Source organism: Carassius carassius, chromosome 24, assembly GCF_963082965.1.
Source record: "Carassius carassius chromosome 24, fCarCar2.1, whole genome shotgun sequence".
Taxonomy (NCBI): Eukaryota; Metazoa; Chordata; class Actinopteri; order Cypriniformes; family Cyprinidae; genus Carassius; species Carassius carassius.
The window spans coordinates 2,090,877-2,105,348 of NC_081778.1; the positions used below are offsets into that span (position 1 = coordinate 2,090,877).

General features: G+C 41.7%; 1 protein-coding gene across 5 annotated transcripts in view; it reads right to left on the minus strand.

Moving 5' to 3' along the window:
- Nucleotides 1-14,472, minus strand: part of LOC132102705 (microtubule-actin cross-linking factor 1, isoforms 6/7-like) — a 41,092-nt gene that overhangs the window by 5,880 nt on the left and 20,740 nt on the right. For all 5 annotated transcript variants that reach the window (XM_059507321.1, XM_059507319.1, XM_059507318.1 and 2 more), the window contains 22 exons: nt 14,056-14,287; nt 13,706-13,932; nt 13,274-13,396; nt 13,065-13,166; nt 12,121-12,222; nt 11,853-12,017; nt 11,615-11,770; nt 7,529-7,726; nt 6,941-7,069; nt 6,661-6,831; nt 5,931-6,086; nt 5,634-5,840; nt 5,430-5,549; nt 4,039-4,208; nt 3,806-3,965; nt 3,532-3,726; nt 2,105-2,230; nt 1,812-1,955; nt 1,443-1,631; nt 583-697; nt 329-495; nt 74-236 (listed from right to left, as the gene is read on the minus strand). In XM_059507321.1, the coding sequence (XP_059363304.1) occupies nt 74-236; nt 329-495; nt 583-697; nt 1,443-1,631; nt 1,812-1,955; nt 2,105-2,230; nt 3,532-3,726; nt 3,806-3,965; nt 4,039-4,208; nt 5,430-5,549; nt 5,634-5,840; nt 5,931-6,086; nt 6,661-6,831; nt 6,941-7,069; nt 7,529-7,726; nt 11,615-11,770; nt 11,853-12,017; nt 12,121-12,222; nt 13,065-13,166; nt 13,274-13,396; nt 13,706-13,932; nt 14,056-14,287 (3,517 nt within the window). The remainder of the gene's footprint in view (nt 1-73; nt 237-328; nt 496-582; nt 698-1,442; nt 1,632-1,811; nt 1,956-2,104; nt 2,231-3,531; nt 3,727-3,805; nt 3,966-4,038; nt 4,209-5,429; nt 5,550-5,633; nt 5,841-5,930; nt 6,087-6,660; nt 6,832-6,940; nt 7,070-7,528; nt 7,727-11,614; nt 11,771-11,852; nt 12,018-12,120; nt 12,223-13,064; nt 13,167-13,273; nt 13,397-13,705; nt 13,933-14,055; nt 14,288-14,472) is intronic.

Here is a 14,472-nt window from a genome sequence, read left to right on the forward strand (position 1 = left end):
AAAGTAATACATGTACATATATTATTTTGTATAAGGGTAGCCACCCAAAAAACTCAAGAGTTTTAATGCTCACTAGAGGCCAGCACGCTGTCGATGAACTCCTTGTGAGTGATCCGGCCATCCTGATCTCGATCAATGCTACGGAAAACATCCAGGATCCGGGATTTGAGGTGACTTATCCACTGCATGTATCTTTTCCGCCAGATGTTGAAGTCAAAATTAGCAAACTCCTCCAGCTGCATGAGTTAAAGAGATGGTTCATAGACACACACATGGATTCAAACACAGATGTATTGTTTAATCAAAGCTACAGAGCAGTCTTGATCACCTCTTTCAGCCTCTGCAGATGTTCCTCCAGTCTGCTCTGTGTGCCGTGGGCCAGGAGCCAGAGTTTCCTCCATTGACTCACCAGCTGACACATCACAGGTGTCTGAGGGTCCAGCTTCTCCAGAGGAAGAGGAACAGACGGCGGGGGCTTCGCTGTGCCTCTCCTCTCTATGAGTGAATACAGTCCACAGAGATTAGAGCCGAAGACATGCACGCAGTACTCACAGCAGCGGATCACACTGGTTCTTTACTCACTTGCTGGTGTCCTGCGACTGGGAGAAACCCGCTGCTTGGGAACCAGCTTGTGTTTACAGGATTTTGTGGCGTTTTCAATTTCTGGTACCTTCCCTTTCATCTCATCCATGAAATCCTGCAAAAGAAACAGTAGGATTACCTGACCTGAAACCTTAATCAGGGTTTTGTTTTGAATTTTTTAGAGGCAAATCTGCTCAGATTTTTAAATTGTTGCTCTATGCACAACAGTGTTCATTTAGTATCATTATGACACACAATTATAGTTTTTTTTTATCAAGTGTTTAAAATATATTTTTTTAATTCTGTTGTGTTTTTGTCATTGTTATTACATGTTTTTAATCTGCCTCTTTATATTCATATATAGATTTTTGTCATATTTTAATTATATTAGCACATCAAGGTAAACTAAATAAAACTAATTAATGTTAATTTTATAAGTAACAATTTTTTTAAGTAATGTTTTTATATGTTATTTTTTGTTAACTATAATTCTAATATAAATATGCATCTGATCATTGCAGTGCATCTCACATAAGCATTTTTAAGATGACATAATTGTTTTAGATATTTTGAAAGGTTGTTTATTGATATTACTTTATATATATATATATATATATAATATAAGATATATATTTTTTTGAGACACCGGACACTGGAAAACAGGTTATAAAAAAGAGCATAATTACGAAAAAGAAAAAGAAAAAGAAAAGTTGGCTTTGATCATATTTATATTTCTGCTTTTCTTAAACAGATGATAATTCTGTCATCATTTACTAAGCTGTATGACTTTCTTTTTTTATTTTCAATTGTCATCTATTTTTGAAGTCTAATGTGAACAGCTAGTTATAGTCTGTATTTACCGTGTGTTGTGTGATGAGATCTGCGGTGAGCTCGAGGTCCTCAGGCAGTGGCTCCTGCTCCTTCAGACTGAGAGTCTCTTCAGCGGAGGAGATCCAGTCCAGTAATCGCTGGACCTCTTCTCTCTCTGCCTCGAGAGCAGACAGCGTGCTCTGGATCCTCTCGGCCTGCTGCTTCGCCCACGTCTGGACCTGAGCCATGAAATCACACTCATATAACACACTCATACCTCTACACACAGACAGGATATACAGAGCACAGCTCAACACAACAGAGACCGCAGTGTTTTTCAGCTGTCTGACTGATAGCTTAGATTTTAATGTTGTCTAAAAATCAAGTAAACCTACCTATAATCATATAACTGGTCTCACCTCTTCGTAGCGAGTGTTTGTGATGCTGATCCATGATTTGATGGTGATGACAGAGTCTGGATGGCAGGAGGACAGGATCTCCTCGCCCAGTCTGTGAATGTTCTCCAGCGCCGTCTGCTGAGCGTTCAGGGAGCTCATCGACTCCTGCAGATCACAAAGACACTAATATGAAACTCATGTGATACTGTACAACTAATATTGATATAATAATAATGAATTTTATTTATAAAGCACTTTACATAAAAAAAATTAGATTGGGACTGGATTATTAAATGAGTCCATGTCCGCCGAACCTGGTGACAGGTGTGAAATGCCAGGAGAGCCTGCTCTTCCTCAGGCAGCACTCCGTACTTCAGGACCCTCTCAACATCCGAAAGATGATCCAGGAACAAGTGAACCATCCCATTGAACTCCTCCGCCTGAGAACGAATGTGTTGGGATTATCAAATATGTCTGAATCTACCTCACAAACATTCATCACCATCAAGGAAAAAAGACATAAAGTACAGTGTTATTTTGGAATTATTATACTTCTGGAATTACTAAATTGAATTTTTGTTTTGGTTTACGTTTTCATTTTCATTTTAGTTAGAGATAGTATCTTTTGTGTTTTAGTAGATTTATAAAAAAAATAAAAAAAATTATAATGTCTTTTGTTAATTTTTATTACAGTTTTAGTAATTTTAGTATTACAACTTAAATTAAAAGATACATTTTGTCTTCACAATTAGCTGAAAATAAAACTTTTTAATCTATTTTATTTCTATTTTAATTCTATTTTAGTGCAGCAATATGTTGTTATTATCAAATATTTATGTACAATGTGAATTGTGAGGGGGAAAACATGTACAGTGATATTTTAGTATTACCAAACTTAATTTTTTTTATGTTTTCAATTTAATTGTAGTTACATTTTAGTCATTTGTGTGTTTTAGTCATTTTTATTAGTGTTTGCTTTTAAAAATGTATTTAATTAATTTATATTTCAGTTTTAGTACTTCAACTTAAACTAAAAGAAAAGTAGAAATTTTGCCTACGCAACTAACAGAAATAAAATAAGTTATTTTATTAAAAACAGAATGTTATTTTAGTATTACCATACTTTGTATTTCTTAATATTTTGAATTTGTTTACATTTTCATATTTTACATTTTCATTTTAATTGTAGTTAAAGTTTTAGTAATCTTTTTCTGTGTAGTAATCCGTTTTAGTTGTTTTTATAAATATTTTTTTTTAAATATGTATTTTAATCATTTTTATTTTAGTTTTAGACATTTTAGTAGACCTACTTCAATTTAAACAAACAAAAAAAAAAGAAAAAATGGAACTTTGCCTTTGCAACTAACCACTTAATAAGTTTCAGTAGTGAGCAATATGTTGGGATTAAAATTGTTTTTTTATAAAAATGTATCACTATCAGTACAGAGTTAGTTTAGTATAATATACTTCGTATTAATTAATTAATTAAATTATTTTATTAATAATTTAGTATCTAGTATAATAGAAATTTTACCTTTGCAACTATCTGCAATAAAATAAGTTATATTTGATTTAATTTCTGTTAACATTTGTTTTATTTCAATGAATGTAGATTTAAAAAGCATAGATTTAGTTTGACAGTAACAACACTACAGTACCTTGACTGTGTTTGGATAAAGTGTCAGGTGAATGCATGACTGTAATGTAAATGTGTGTCCCCTCTCAGGGTGTGTGCTGGCACCTGCTGCAGCGCGGCCTCTAGTCGAGTCTGTCTGGACACAGAGAGTTTGCACACAGCCTCCCAGCGGCTCTCCAGCTCCTCCATCTGCTCCTGCAGCCAGTGTGCATCGGCCGTGCTGCTCCGCGTCAGATCCCTGACCGAGCGCTTCAGTGTGCGGATACAGCTGGCCCGCTTCCCGAGCTCCCGCTGGAACACCTGCGCATCAGAGGAGGAGCAGAGCTCACCTGCAGCAGCTCAAACACTCAGAGTCAGTATATGCTGAGACGTGCTGTACCTTGTGCTTGTCCATCAGATTGTTGACCAGGTCTTTTTCCCCACAGACAGGCACATCTTCAGCCAGCTGTGGCTCGGCTCTGTACAGCCAGTCATTGAGAGCCTGCAGAGCGTCAGTGAATCTGCCTGAAAACAGCAGAGCCTCTTCCAGCTTGTGCTGCCTTGGGACAGAACAGCAGAGTTCAGAGCTCAGAAACAGACTCACAGCACACTACAGAGCTCCGGTCGGCTCACCTCTCGCTGGATTTGCCGCTGATGGTGTCCCATGAGTCTCTGAGCTCAGACACCATGTTCTCCAGGTGCTGCGTGTCTGCAGGAGTCTGGGCTTTCTCCTGCAGCGAGCGGCCACTCTTCAGACAGGCCTCGTACATCGGCCGCTTCGAGCGGAGCAGCTTCTGGAACTCCTGAAAACACACAAATCCACTTTAGAAATCAACCATCGAGAAAAATGCATGACTTCTGTGCTGAAATTTACAGTGTGCTTTATACTTTTTTTTTTTTTTATAGATTATTTACTTACACTGTCCAGTCTTTCTTTCTTTCTTTCTTTCTTTCTTTCTTTCTTTACTCACAATACTTCATATTTTCCTCCCAGTCAGAGTTTATATCTCATACTTTGGACTTTGTTCTCACAGTTGTTGCAATTATGCATTCTGAGTTTACATTCTGCAATTCAGTTATTTTTTGTTTTTGCCACAGAATTAAAAAAAAAAAAAAGTTTTGGAATTTAGATGTTTTTTTTTTTTTTTTGCAAGTTTATATTTCCCACTTTAGATTTTTTTCTTTCTTGGAATTGTAAGTTGACATTACGCAATTCTAAATTTATATCTTACAATTCTGACATTTATTTCCCCCAACTTTTATATAGTTTAAATCTCACAATACATACTACGTATATAACTTTTTTTCTTATTTTTGGTTTAACAATTTTTTTTTTATTAATTAAAACGTTTAACACATTTTTCTTCACAAAAAGACACTCCTTTAATACATAAACACACTTTTGTGTTTGCAAAACATTTCTAAGTGATTTTTAGTTTCCAACACACAGATGCTTCCAAAACAACAGTACACTGTAGAAATGACTTTCAGAGATAAAATTATTGGAGTATGTGACTATAAAATACTATTTCAGTCTTTCTACTTCAAAATTTTATGTTAACAAATTCAGTTTAGTGTAGAGATGTGCTGGTACTAAATTTCTCAGCTGGTAAACCACGTTTAAGACAATGGCTTTTTTTTTTTGCTTTAACCTAGACAGCCATAAATCTGACACAAATATTTTCTCCATTCAAGTTGCTGTCTGACAGGTTTTTTCGCCCCCTTTTGATCGACAGGATATAATCAGACCTGATCATCGGCTGTTTTTACAAATAATTGCTTTTATCAGTCAATACCGATTATTGGCCAATACATCAGTGCATCCATAATTCAATGTCAATCATTTTTATAGTGTACTAAGACTTTTTTTAAACAAAATTTAAGATATCTCAAAGAAAACCAAGGTTTGCTGGAAATTATTTGCAGTGTCAATGCAGCGCTGGTCTAAAGGCCAAACCGTCTCCTGAGCCGAAACTCTCTCACATTAGCCTCACAGTCCTCACCGAGTCTGAGATGTGAAGTACCTTTTGTTCAGTGAGCTGTTGTTTGATCTCTTCCTGTGACACAGAGATCTCTTTGTGTGTGTCCAGCGTCTGTTCAACCTCCGTCATCCAGTCCACCAGCAAGTGCCATGATTCACTGAACTGTGGAGGTGAAAAGCACAGAAGTTTAGTATTTGCCAAATGTTTCTTTCTGTCAGTGTTGTGGTTCATATGAGAAGTCAATACCTGTTTAGCATGTCTTTTGACGTCCTCGAGTGTTTTCCCCCTGTCTGTGGTGTGCTGGAGGAGTTTCTTGTATCGGTCCTGAACAGTCATGATAAGGTTCTGCACCACATCGCAGTCTTCCTTCCTGCTGAGCTCCGACAGACGCATGGCAGCGGTCTCCACACTCATCTTCCTCTCTCCGTAAGACTGCACCTCACCTACCAGCACCTAGAGACAGAACGACTGAATCACACAGACACTCACAGCAGCACACACACACACACACACACACACACACACAGACACAGACGCACGTACCCTGTGCTCCTGAAGCTGAGCGCAGACGGTGTCCAGGATGAAGCTGGGCACAGACAGAGTGTTTATGGTCTCCTCACACTTGGTCATTTTAGTCAGCAGGTCCTGGACATTACTGTTAAACTCCTTGGCTAGACCAAGACCCTCTGTTAACTTTGCCTAAAAAAATAAAGGATATTATAGTTGACTAAACTAAGACCATAAAAATATTTTTGTTACTTAGCATAAAATAAAATTGACCTGAAATAAAACTATAAAATAAATAAATAAAAATTAAATAACTTACCCAAGCAACATTTCTCATTTTTTATTAGACCTGATGTACTAAAATAAAAATAAATACTAAAACATTTAAAAAACAATTGGGGGAAAACCAACCAAAAACAAACACACGCACACACACACTGTTTCCAAGCAATTGCATATCATAACATAAAGCTGTAAATCTAAATTAATAAAAAATAATAAATACACAATTTAGATAATAACAAGTAATTTAGGTAATTTAATTTACTATATATATATATATATATATATATATATATATATATATATATATATATATATATACTTTAAATGTTGATAGAAAAGTATTTCGTCAGTAGAAATAAATATTTTAATCATTTTACTTTAAAAGTGTTAGTTTTCAAATTCAAGTAAATTAAACTGTTAAAACTGTATGCAATTCTATGTTGTAAACCTGTAGATATAGGTGGCTATAATTATGCATCACCTTCCTTTCTTGTATTTTAGCATAGACAGCGCTCCATTTCTGCTCCAGCATGTACAAGCTATGCTCCGTGCTGGAGCCCCGGGCCACTTCACTGCACTCCAGCATCCTGTGGATGGCGTTGCGGACATTTGTGTAGGCGTGCATTTTAGAATCCATCTCATTACACAACTCCTGCAGCGCAAGAAACAAGTCAGACTTCAGCGTAAGTTTGTGTTTTATAAACAGAGTTTGCAGGGTTAAGACTCCAAATGTTCAGCATGCAGAATTAAAGTCCTCATACCAAATGAGCGCTCAGTCTCTCATTGGCAGAGTCTGGCATTCCCCACACCGTCTTGCTGGACGACAGCCTCAGGTCTGTGTGTTCCAGCCACTGCAGGAGATCCTGGATCTCCATGGTGACATCCTGAACCTGAAACCCAGTTATAAAATACACCACAAATCAGCACTGAATTATTTCAAACTTCTACCTGAGCTTATATATATATTATCAGAATCAGAATCATTATTATATATCTTATATATATATAGATCAGCATTCAACTTAAATAGCAAGATTTTATAACATTGTATATGTCTTTATTGTCACTTTAGATTGATTTAATGCATCCTTACTGAACAAAAGTATTAATTTATTTAAAAACAAAAGAAAACAAGTTGACAAAAACATTGAATCCAAGATTTGGTGATAGTATTGCATAACAACAGATTTACAAGCAATTTTTAAAAGGCTGGTTATTTTTGACCAAGAACACTAAATTAGGATTTTCAGCACAGGTAAGGATCATGTTTTTTGAAGAAAGGGGAATGTAGACATAAGCACAATGGGACTGAAACTTGAATTCTGTAATCTGGTGTATTTGCTGGTCACCTGACTGAGGTTATTTTCCAGCTCTAGCTGTCTGCGCTCTGTCTCACAGCGCACAAATTCCCAGCGTTCGTTCAGCTGTTCCAGACGAGTCTGCAGGACATGTGAACTTTCTCCCGCTCCAGACTCCATCAGGTTTCTGCCAGCCAGGTTCAGAGAGTCTACCGTGTGCACATGGGACATCACATCATTCCACAGAACCTAAATGCAAAAAAACAAAGCACTTTTGTAAGCAGCAAGCAGTGGCTGGCATATAGGTCTTAATCTTTTTTATTAATGAATGCTGGCTAGCTGATGACTTTAATTTTTGTTATTCTATGACCATATGGGTAAACATGATTTCACCAAGTATAATGTGTTTCTGGATCAGCATCCTTGTTGATCCTGGAACAACATTCTAATCAACCAATTGGAAATGAGGGATATGTTTACAGGAAATGTCAGTTTTAGTCTTACAACCAGGGTCCCCTATCTGTCGGTCACTACGAGTTATGTCGAACGACATATGGGGTCTCACTTAGGAGGCCAATCATCTCTGAGTTTAAGAGAAAACGCCAATGAAAATTGGCTAGTGGATTGCCGAGTGTTTGTATGAAAGCTGTTATACTTCACAAAGCCATTCATCTGCTGTGTCGGGAAGCTGTTCTGGTTGGCAGTACGGCGCAAACAGTGGTGTCCCTTTCAGCATTTCCCCTGGGCGCTTCAACTAAGAGAGCAGATTTCCTAAAAGAGCAAATCACGGACGATTCGCGTCTTTTTACAGACGCCGGGTGTTGTCGCCACTGCCGAATTGGACCCAGAGTTGACAGCCGTGCTTGCCCGGGCAGCTGTGAGCATCAGAATGGAGGTGAATGCACCGCCCAGCCCTGAGTGCTCATGGCTGTTCGATTGGTGTAGAGTGCGGCTCACAACCGCGTTTTGCTCTGGTTCCTTTCTTCCCGGATGTGCATGGGGAAGTGATGTAGTCGTGGATGGCCCCTTATTACGTCCGGAAGCAGCTCATTTCATTCCTCCGTCCTCACTACCCTCGATGGCGGGGCAGCTAGGGGTGCGTCAACATTCCCCAGCAGGAGAGTGCGATTGCGGTGCACTTGTGTCCGCAAAACGCCGCCACTGGGAGGAATAGTCCGCGCCTCTCACCCAAGGCCTGTAAGCTGTCGGCCGCTCTCGCTGCCAAGGCTTACAGTGCTGCGGGCCAAGCTGCCTCTGCTCTGCATGCCATGGCTATCCTGCAAACTCACCAAGCCAAGGCTTTAACAAATGCACGAGGGTAGAACCAACCCGAGGTTGATGCAGGAGCTGCGCACGGTGACTGACCTCACCCTTCCGGGTGAAGGAAGTCACGACGCAGTCCCTCAGGAAGGCGATGTCCACTCTGGTGGTCCAGTAGTGCCGTTTCTAGTTCAGCCTGGTCTGTATGAGAGACGTTGACAAAGTGCACTTTCTCGACGCTCCCATCTCCCAGGCTGTCCTGTGTGGGGACGCTGTCAGGGGCTGTGCCCAGCAGTTCCTGACAGAACAACAGCAGACTGAGGCCATACAGCACATCTCTCCACGACGTGATCCTCCGGTTGCCACCATTCCGTCGCGGGCAGTGCCTCAGCCTGCTCGTCGCCGTGGGCGCCCCCCTGCGTCCTCCACACCAGCTCCGCCCCGTGCTGAGAGTTCTTCGAGGCCGGCGCGTTGAGCCCCGCGCAGGAGAGCCGCGCCCCCCGTGTCACTTCCGGCTGCGAAGTCCTCTAGGAAGACGACTAAGCGGCCCTGACACGGGCAACTCGGAGATGTGGGAGACTGCTCTTCAGGAGCTGGCGGAGACAGAGCCACTCCTTCCCCCGGAGGAGGGCAGGGTGGAGAATCCTCATTGTTTGTTTCTTTCTGTTCCGCCGCTGGTCCAATGGCCGGCGGCACCCAATCTTTCATAAAAGAGCAATTTCCCTTTCCTCCGAGTTGCAAGGCTCGCGGGTTGACGATGAGCGACGCACTGCCTCCTCATTCTCACCCACGATGCCCCCTTTCGCCAGCGGTCAAGAGGCTTTCAGAGGCTCCTGAGGCATATGGCATCCGCAGCCGCAGTCACGCCGCTCGGGTTGCTCCATATGAGGCCACTTCAGCACTGGTTGCACTCGCGAGTCCCGAGATGGGCATGGCGCCGCGGTACACATTGTGTCACCATCACACCGATGTGTTGCCGCCGATTCAGCCCCTGGTCAGACCTTGCCTTTCTACGGGCCAGCGTGCCCTTAGAACGAGCGTCCCGGCATGTTGTTGTCACAACAGATGCCTCCAACACGGGCTGGGGCGCGACATGCAATTGGCAGAATACACGGCGCCTCTCTGACAGACATCGAGCTGCGGGCTGGGAGACACCTAAAACCTTCGCGAGGTTTTGCAACCTTCGTGTAGAGCCAGTTTCTTCAGTACTGGTGTTAGCATGCCCGGAGCTCCGGTCAGCCCCTGTACTGGGCTAGGTGTCCATATGGCTTGATTCCCTACAGGTTATCCCATATGTGTATTTTTCCACGGTAAGGTTTCCCTCTTGGCAAACCCGTGTCTTCCCTTGACAGACCTGTTCTGTCAGTCTCTTCTGGCAGCCGTTCCATCCCTACTGTAAGATAGGACCTGCCTCAGAGACCCCTTCCATATGTAGTACTGCCCCCTGGGTCAGTCCATATCAGTATCTCCACAAATCAGCTCCCTAAGGGTAGGATGTGGTCTCCGTAGTGACCTTTTCCTAAGGCTCGCTTCCCCATTGTCTTGCCAAGCTGAAAGAACAAATAGGGAGGATTTGAAGCAATCTTTCTCTGAAGGTTGAAATCCCTTCCATTAACTTTATGTGGGTGGAACAACAGTGTGGCCTTCTCCAGCAGCGATGTACTCACCCTTTGGCCCCTTCGGTACCAAGGTCAGTGAATTTGCGCTGGGGCTTTGGTTACGACCTTAAGCGTAGGGCTACAGGGTTGTGACGGTGTTCAGGTTGTGGCGTTTTCCATAGGACCCCATATGTTGTTCGACATAACTCGTAGTGACCGACAGATAGGGAATGTCTCGGTTACGTACGTAACCCTTGTTCCCTGATGGAGGGAATGGAGACGTTATGTCCCCATGCCACAACCTTGAACCGGTAGCTGTTGCCGGGACACGTTCTCGGCTCCTCAGCGTAAAACCTAATGAGTGGATGCACCTGTCGCCCTATTTATACCTGTTGGCACGGGGAGTGGCTCAGGTATGTTAAATCCACAAGCCAATTTTCATTGGCGTTTTCTCTTAAACTCAGAGATGATTGGCCTCCCAAGTGAGACCCCATATGTTGTTCGACATAACGTCTCCGTTCCCTCCATCAGGGAACGAGGGTTACGTACGTAACCGAGATGTTACATGCTTCTGTACCTTTGCTATTCAGCTATCATTTGCCCCAGATATTAGGGATAAAATATGGGTAAGGATAGGGTAAGGTCTATGTTTTTGGACAGTAATGTTGTTCCAGGATTTACAAAAGATGTTGATCCAGGAATATGTCTTACGTAGCTCTTTCACATTCTATTTCTAAAAGTAGTACCCAGCATCCCAGCTAGCAAAAACATGTTTTAAGAATGTTCTCATTTAGTTAGGAAAACATCCAGTTTGCCTTAATAAACTCCTAATTTGCTGCTTATTAGTAGTTAGTAAGGTAGTTGTTCAGTTTAGGTATGTGCATTTTTTATTATTTTTTATTTTTTCTTCGTTATGCGAACTTTGCATGCAAGCATTATGGGAATGTTATTTTTGTATGTTCTCTGGACATTTTGAAACAGGAACATTAAAAAAAAAAAAAAAAAAGTTTTTGTACTTGGAACTGTTGTAGAATTTTTGCTCATAACTTTGAGAGAACCTTTCCAGAACGAACCGAGAACATTCCTTGTTAGTTGGGATAGAGTAAATACCATGCAGCATTCAGTAAGTATAGTGTTTCTAACTAGCCAAACTAAGTCAAACTAGTGTTTCATTGGAAACAAGCATAAATCACTGCAAAAGTGAGGACACAACATTGGCGCAAGAATGTGCATATAAAACATGCCCCAGACAACTTTGAGTTTGAGTTTGAGTTTGTACCTTGTGCTTGGCTAGCTCTATCTCACAGGTTTGCAGGTCAATGCTGATTGGCTGAAAGGCCTGCAGTAGGTCAGCTGTGTGGGAGAGCCAGGCGTGCAACTCATCGAGCGTGTTCTGGAACTGGCCCAAGCCCAGCAGTGCACACTCCAACTGGTGCTGCTCGAAAACACAGGGCTCTCATTGAAGTACCATTCTGATGAAACAGTATATATTTATTTTCATTTAGCTGAGATTTTACCTGTCTGCTGACAGTCTCTGATTCCAAGTTGTCCCATCGCTGGCGGAAGTCACACAGTGGAGAGATGGACCCAGGCCGCTCGGTGCCCGGGAAGAGACGACACACAAAGCGATGGTTTAGACTCTCAATCTCAATCTTCTTCTGATAGAGCTCTCGCTTAAATTCCTGAAAGAGAGGTTATGATGGCATGACCACAAAAGCTCTGATGAAATCTGATTGTGAGAATTCAGTTTTCAGTTTCCAAGGTAAGTTGTAAGTGTGATCTAACCTTCAGGTCACACAGCTGCTCTTTAACTGATCCCAGGTCAGATCCCACTGAGAACTCCTCAGTGGATTTCAGCTCTGCAGACTTCAGCCACTCAAAGAGTCCCTTCAAGAGAAGGACTTATTTTTAAACATTTGTAATATTCTCTTGATCCATCCTACAGTACATATGAATACTTATAAATGCACATTGTATCAGTTTCTTCCATGGTCTCATAAAGTCAGTGCAACCAGCAAGAGATTTCATTGAATTTAATCCAAATTCTCTACGGCTGGCTTTGGCCTCTCTCAGAAGGGCATCCAAAAGCCCTGCCAATTGGCAGGCAACTGGCCAGTCTGTGAGAGACTCATCACTACAACCACACAGAGGCATGCATATTGAAATACTACAACAGTAGACAGAGACCTAACACCACTGGATGAGACAAGGGACCACTCTTTGTGATTGTGTTTCAATGTTTTCTACAGTAAGTACAGAATTAATTAGGTAGCCTAAACTGTCAGGTTCTGCCTTTTTTTCTGTTGTTTTCATACTTGACAATGACGTGTACAATACTAGGAATTTGTGTTTACAAATACCAAGACTCAAACCTGTGACCTTTGGGTCTCTAACCATTAGGCCACGACTGCCCCTTAAGGTAAGGTACTTACTTAAGGTAATGAGTGAAAATTAGTAAGCCCTATAGTATGCATGGCATTGTATATAATAGACCAATTGTGGTGTGTGAGAAGTTCAGATCTACAAAGAACAATAAAAGCAATGTAAATACTTCTGCATATAATTAATGAGGACTGTAGAGAGCCCATCAATATGGGAAAAAAAGCCAAAACCTGGATATTTTAAGTTATTTAGAAACCTCAGCCACGACGTCCATGAAAAAGAGGATGTCATCCTACATTTGGAATGTTTTGAAAGGAAATGAGATCTGTTTCTTGTGGCTAACTCACCTGCATGCTGTCCTGATAATGAAGAGCCATTCGTAAACATTCTTCTAACTTTCTGTTGCACTCTGTCCAGATCTTACTGAGATTGTTCCACGTGCCATAAAGCTGCGGAGAAAGACCACTGGATAGTGAAATATAAACAATTAAGTGCATTATGTAATCCTGCAGCAGTTTCTAGGGGGGTTAGTCTTATTTCAATTTCAAATACAAACCTCATCCAAACTTTTGGTGACCTCTGGTTTGTCTGTGTCACCACAAGCTGACATAAGTTCCATTCCCAGAATTCCCAGTGTGTCCAGGTCACCTTGCAGAGAATCAATGTCCTCCCTGAGTGTCTGAGAAGGCAGGATAAGAGAGTTCGGATGGTATGAGGCAAAGAGTTGATTGAAAACTTTCAGGACGCAATGAGGAAATATACTTAAATAACCTTGCTGAAAGACCAAAACAAGGCAATGAGCATATGTTCTGTTTTGGATGCTAGTCCCCAGCATGCTAAAGCAAAACTAGTAAGATTACTCTGGTCACCCAGCCTCACAAGCATTTTCAGCATTTCTGGTTCACCAGCTAGACTAGCAATAAACCAGCCAGTCTGGACCAGCATAGAGCAGGGAAACAATGACAACAGTATCACGTTTGCATCCTACCTGCATGGTCCCCAGGCTCTGTCGGATGGTTTCTGAATCTGATCGACTGGAGTTGAGGTCCAGAACAGCCTGCTGGGCATCATTCAGTCCAGCTGTCGTGTCACTCACTTCATTCCAGAACCTGACTGCCAGATCCAGGAGATTGAGAAGCCACTTCTCCCTCTCTTGAGCTTGCCTTTGAGCCTCCTCCCAGCGGCTTGATAGACTGCAAACCCGCTCTTGAATAGCTGAAATGACCAAGATCATAACAGACAGACAATGCTTTTGAAACAAAGTGCTTATGACATGTTTTTTCATGTAATGCTGTATGTGCCAGGAGATGCATGTGATACATAAAGTGCTTGAGGTACCTGTGCCAATGGAACTGTCCCCAAGAGCCCCTGTATTGGTCATGAGCTCCTGGGCCTGTGTTCTCACACTGCTAAGGTCCAGATCCATTTTGGAGAGCTCAGACAAAGTGTGCTTGTTGTCCTGTAGCTGCTCCTGAATTCTTGGCGTGAGGCCTTGAAGAGCTGTTGAGGCCTGCAGGTGACTACACAGACGCTCCAGTCTCTCTCCAATCAGAGTCATCCTCTCATTCAGCTGACATGGACATACAGAGTGTCAGGAGTGAACTAGCATTTATGCAGCCAAATTGTTACAATAACGTCTTTCTATTCCACTTTAGCAAAACATATGGCTTCTTTGAAAACAATTTATATCAGTATAAGGTGACGTTTCTGTAGCTCAGTTGAGCATGGCATTAGCACCACCAAGTTCATGAGTTT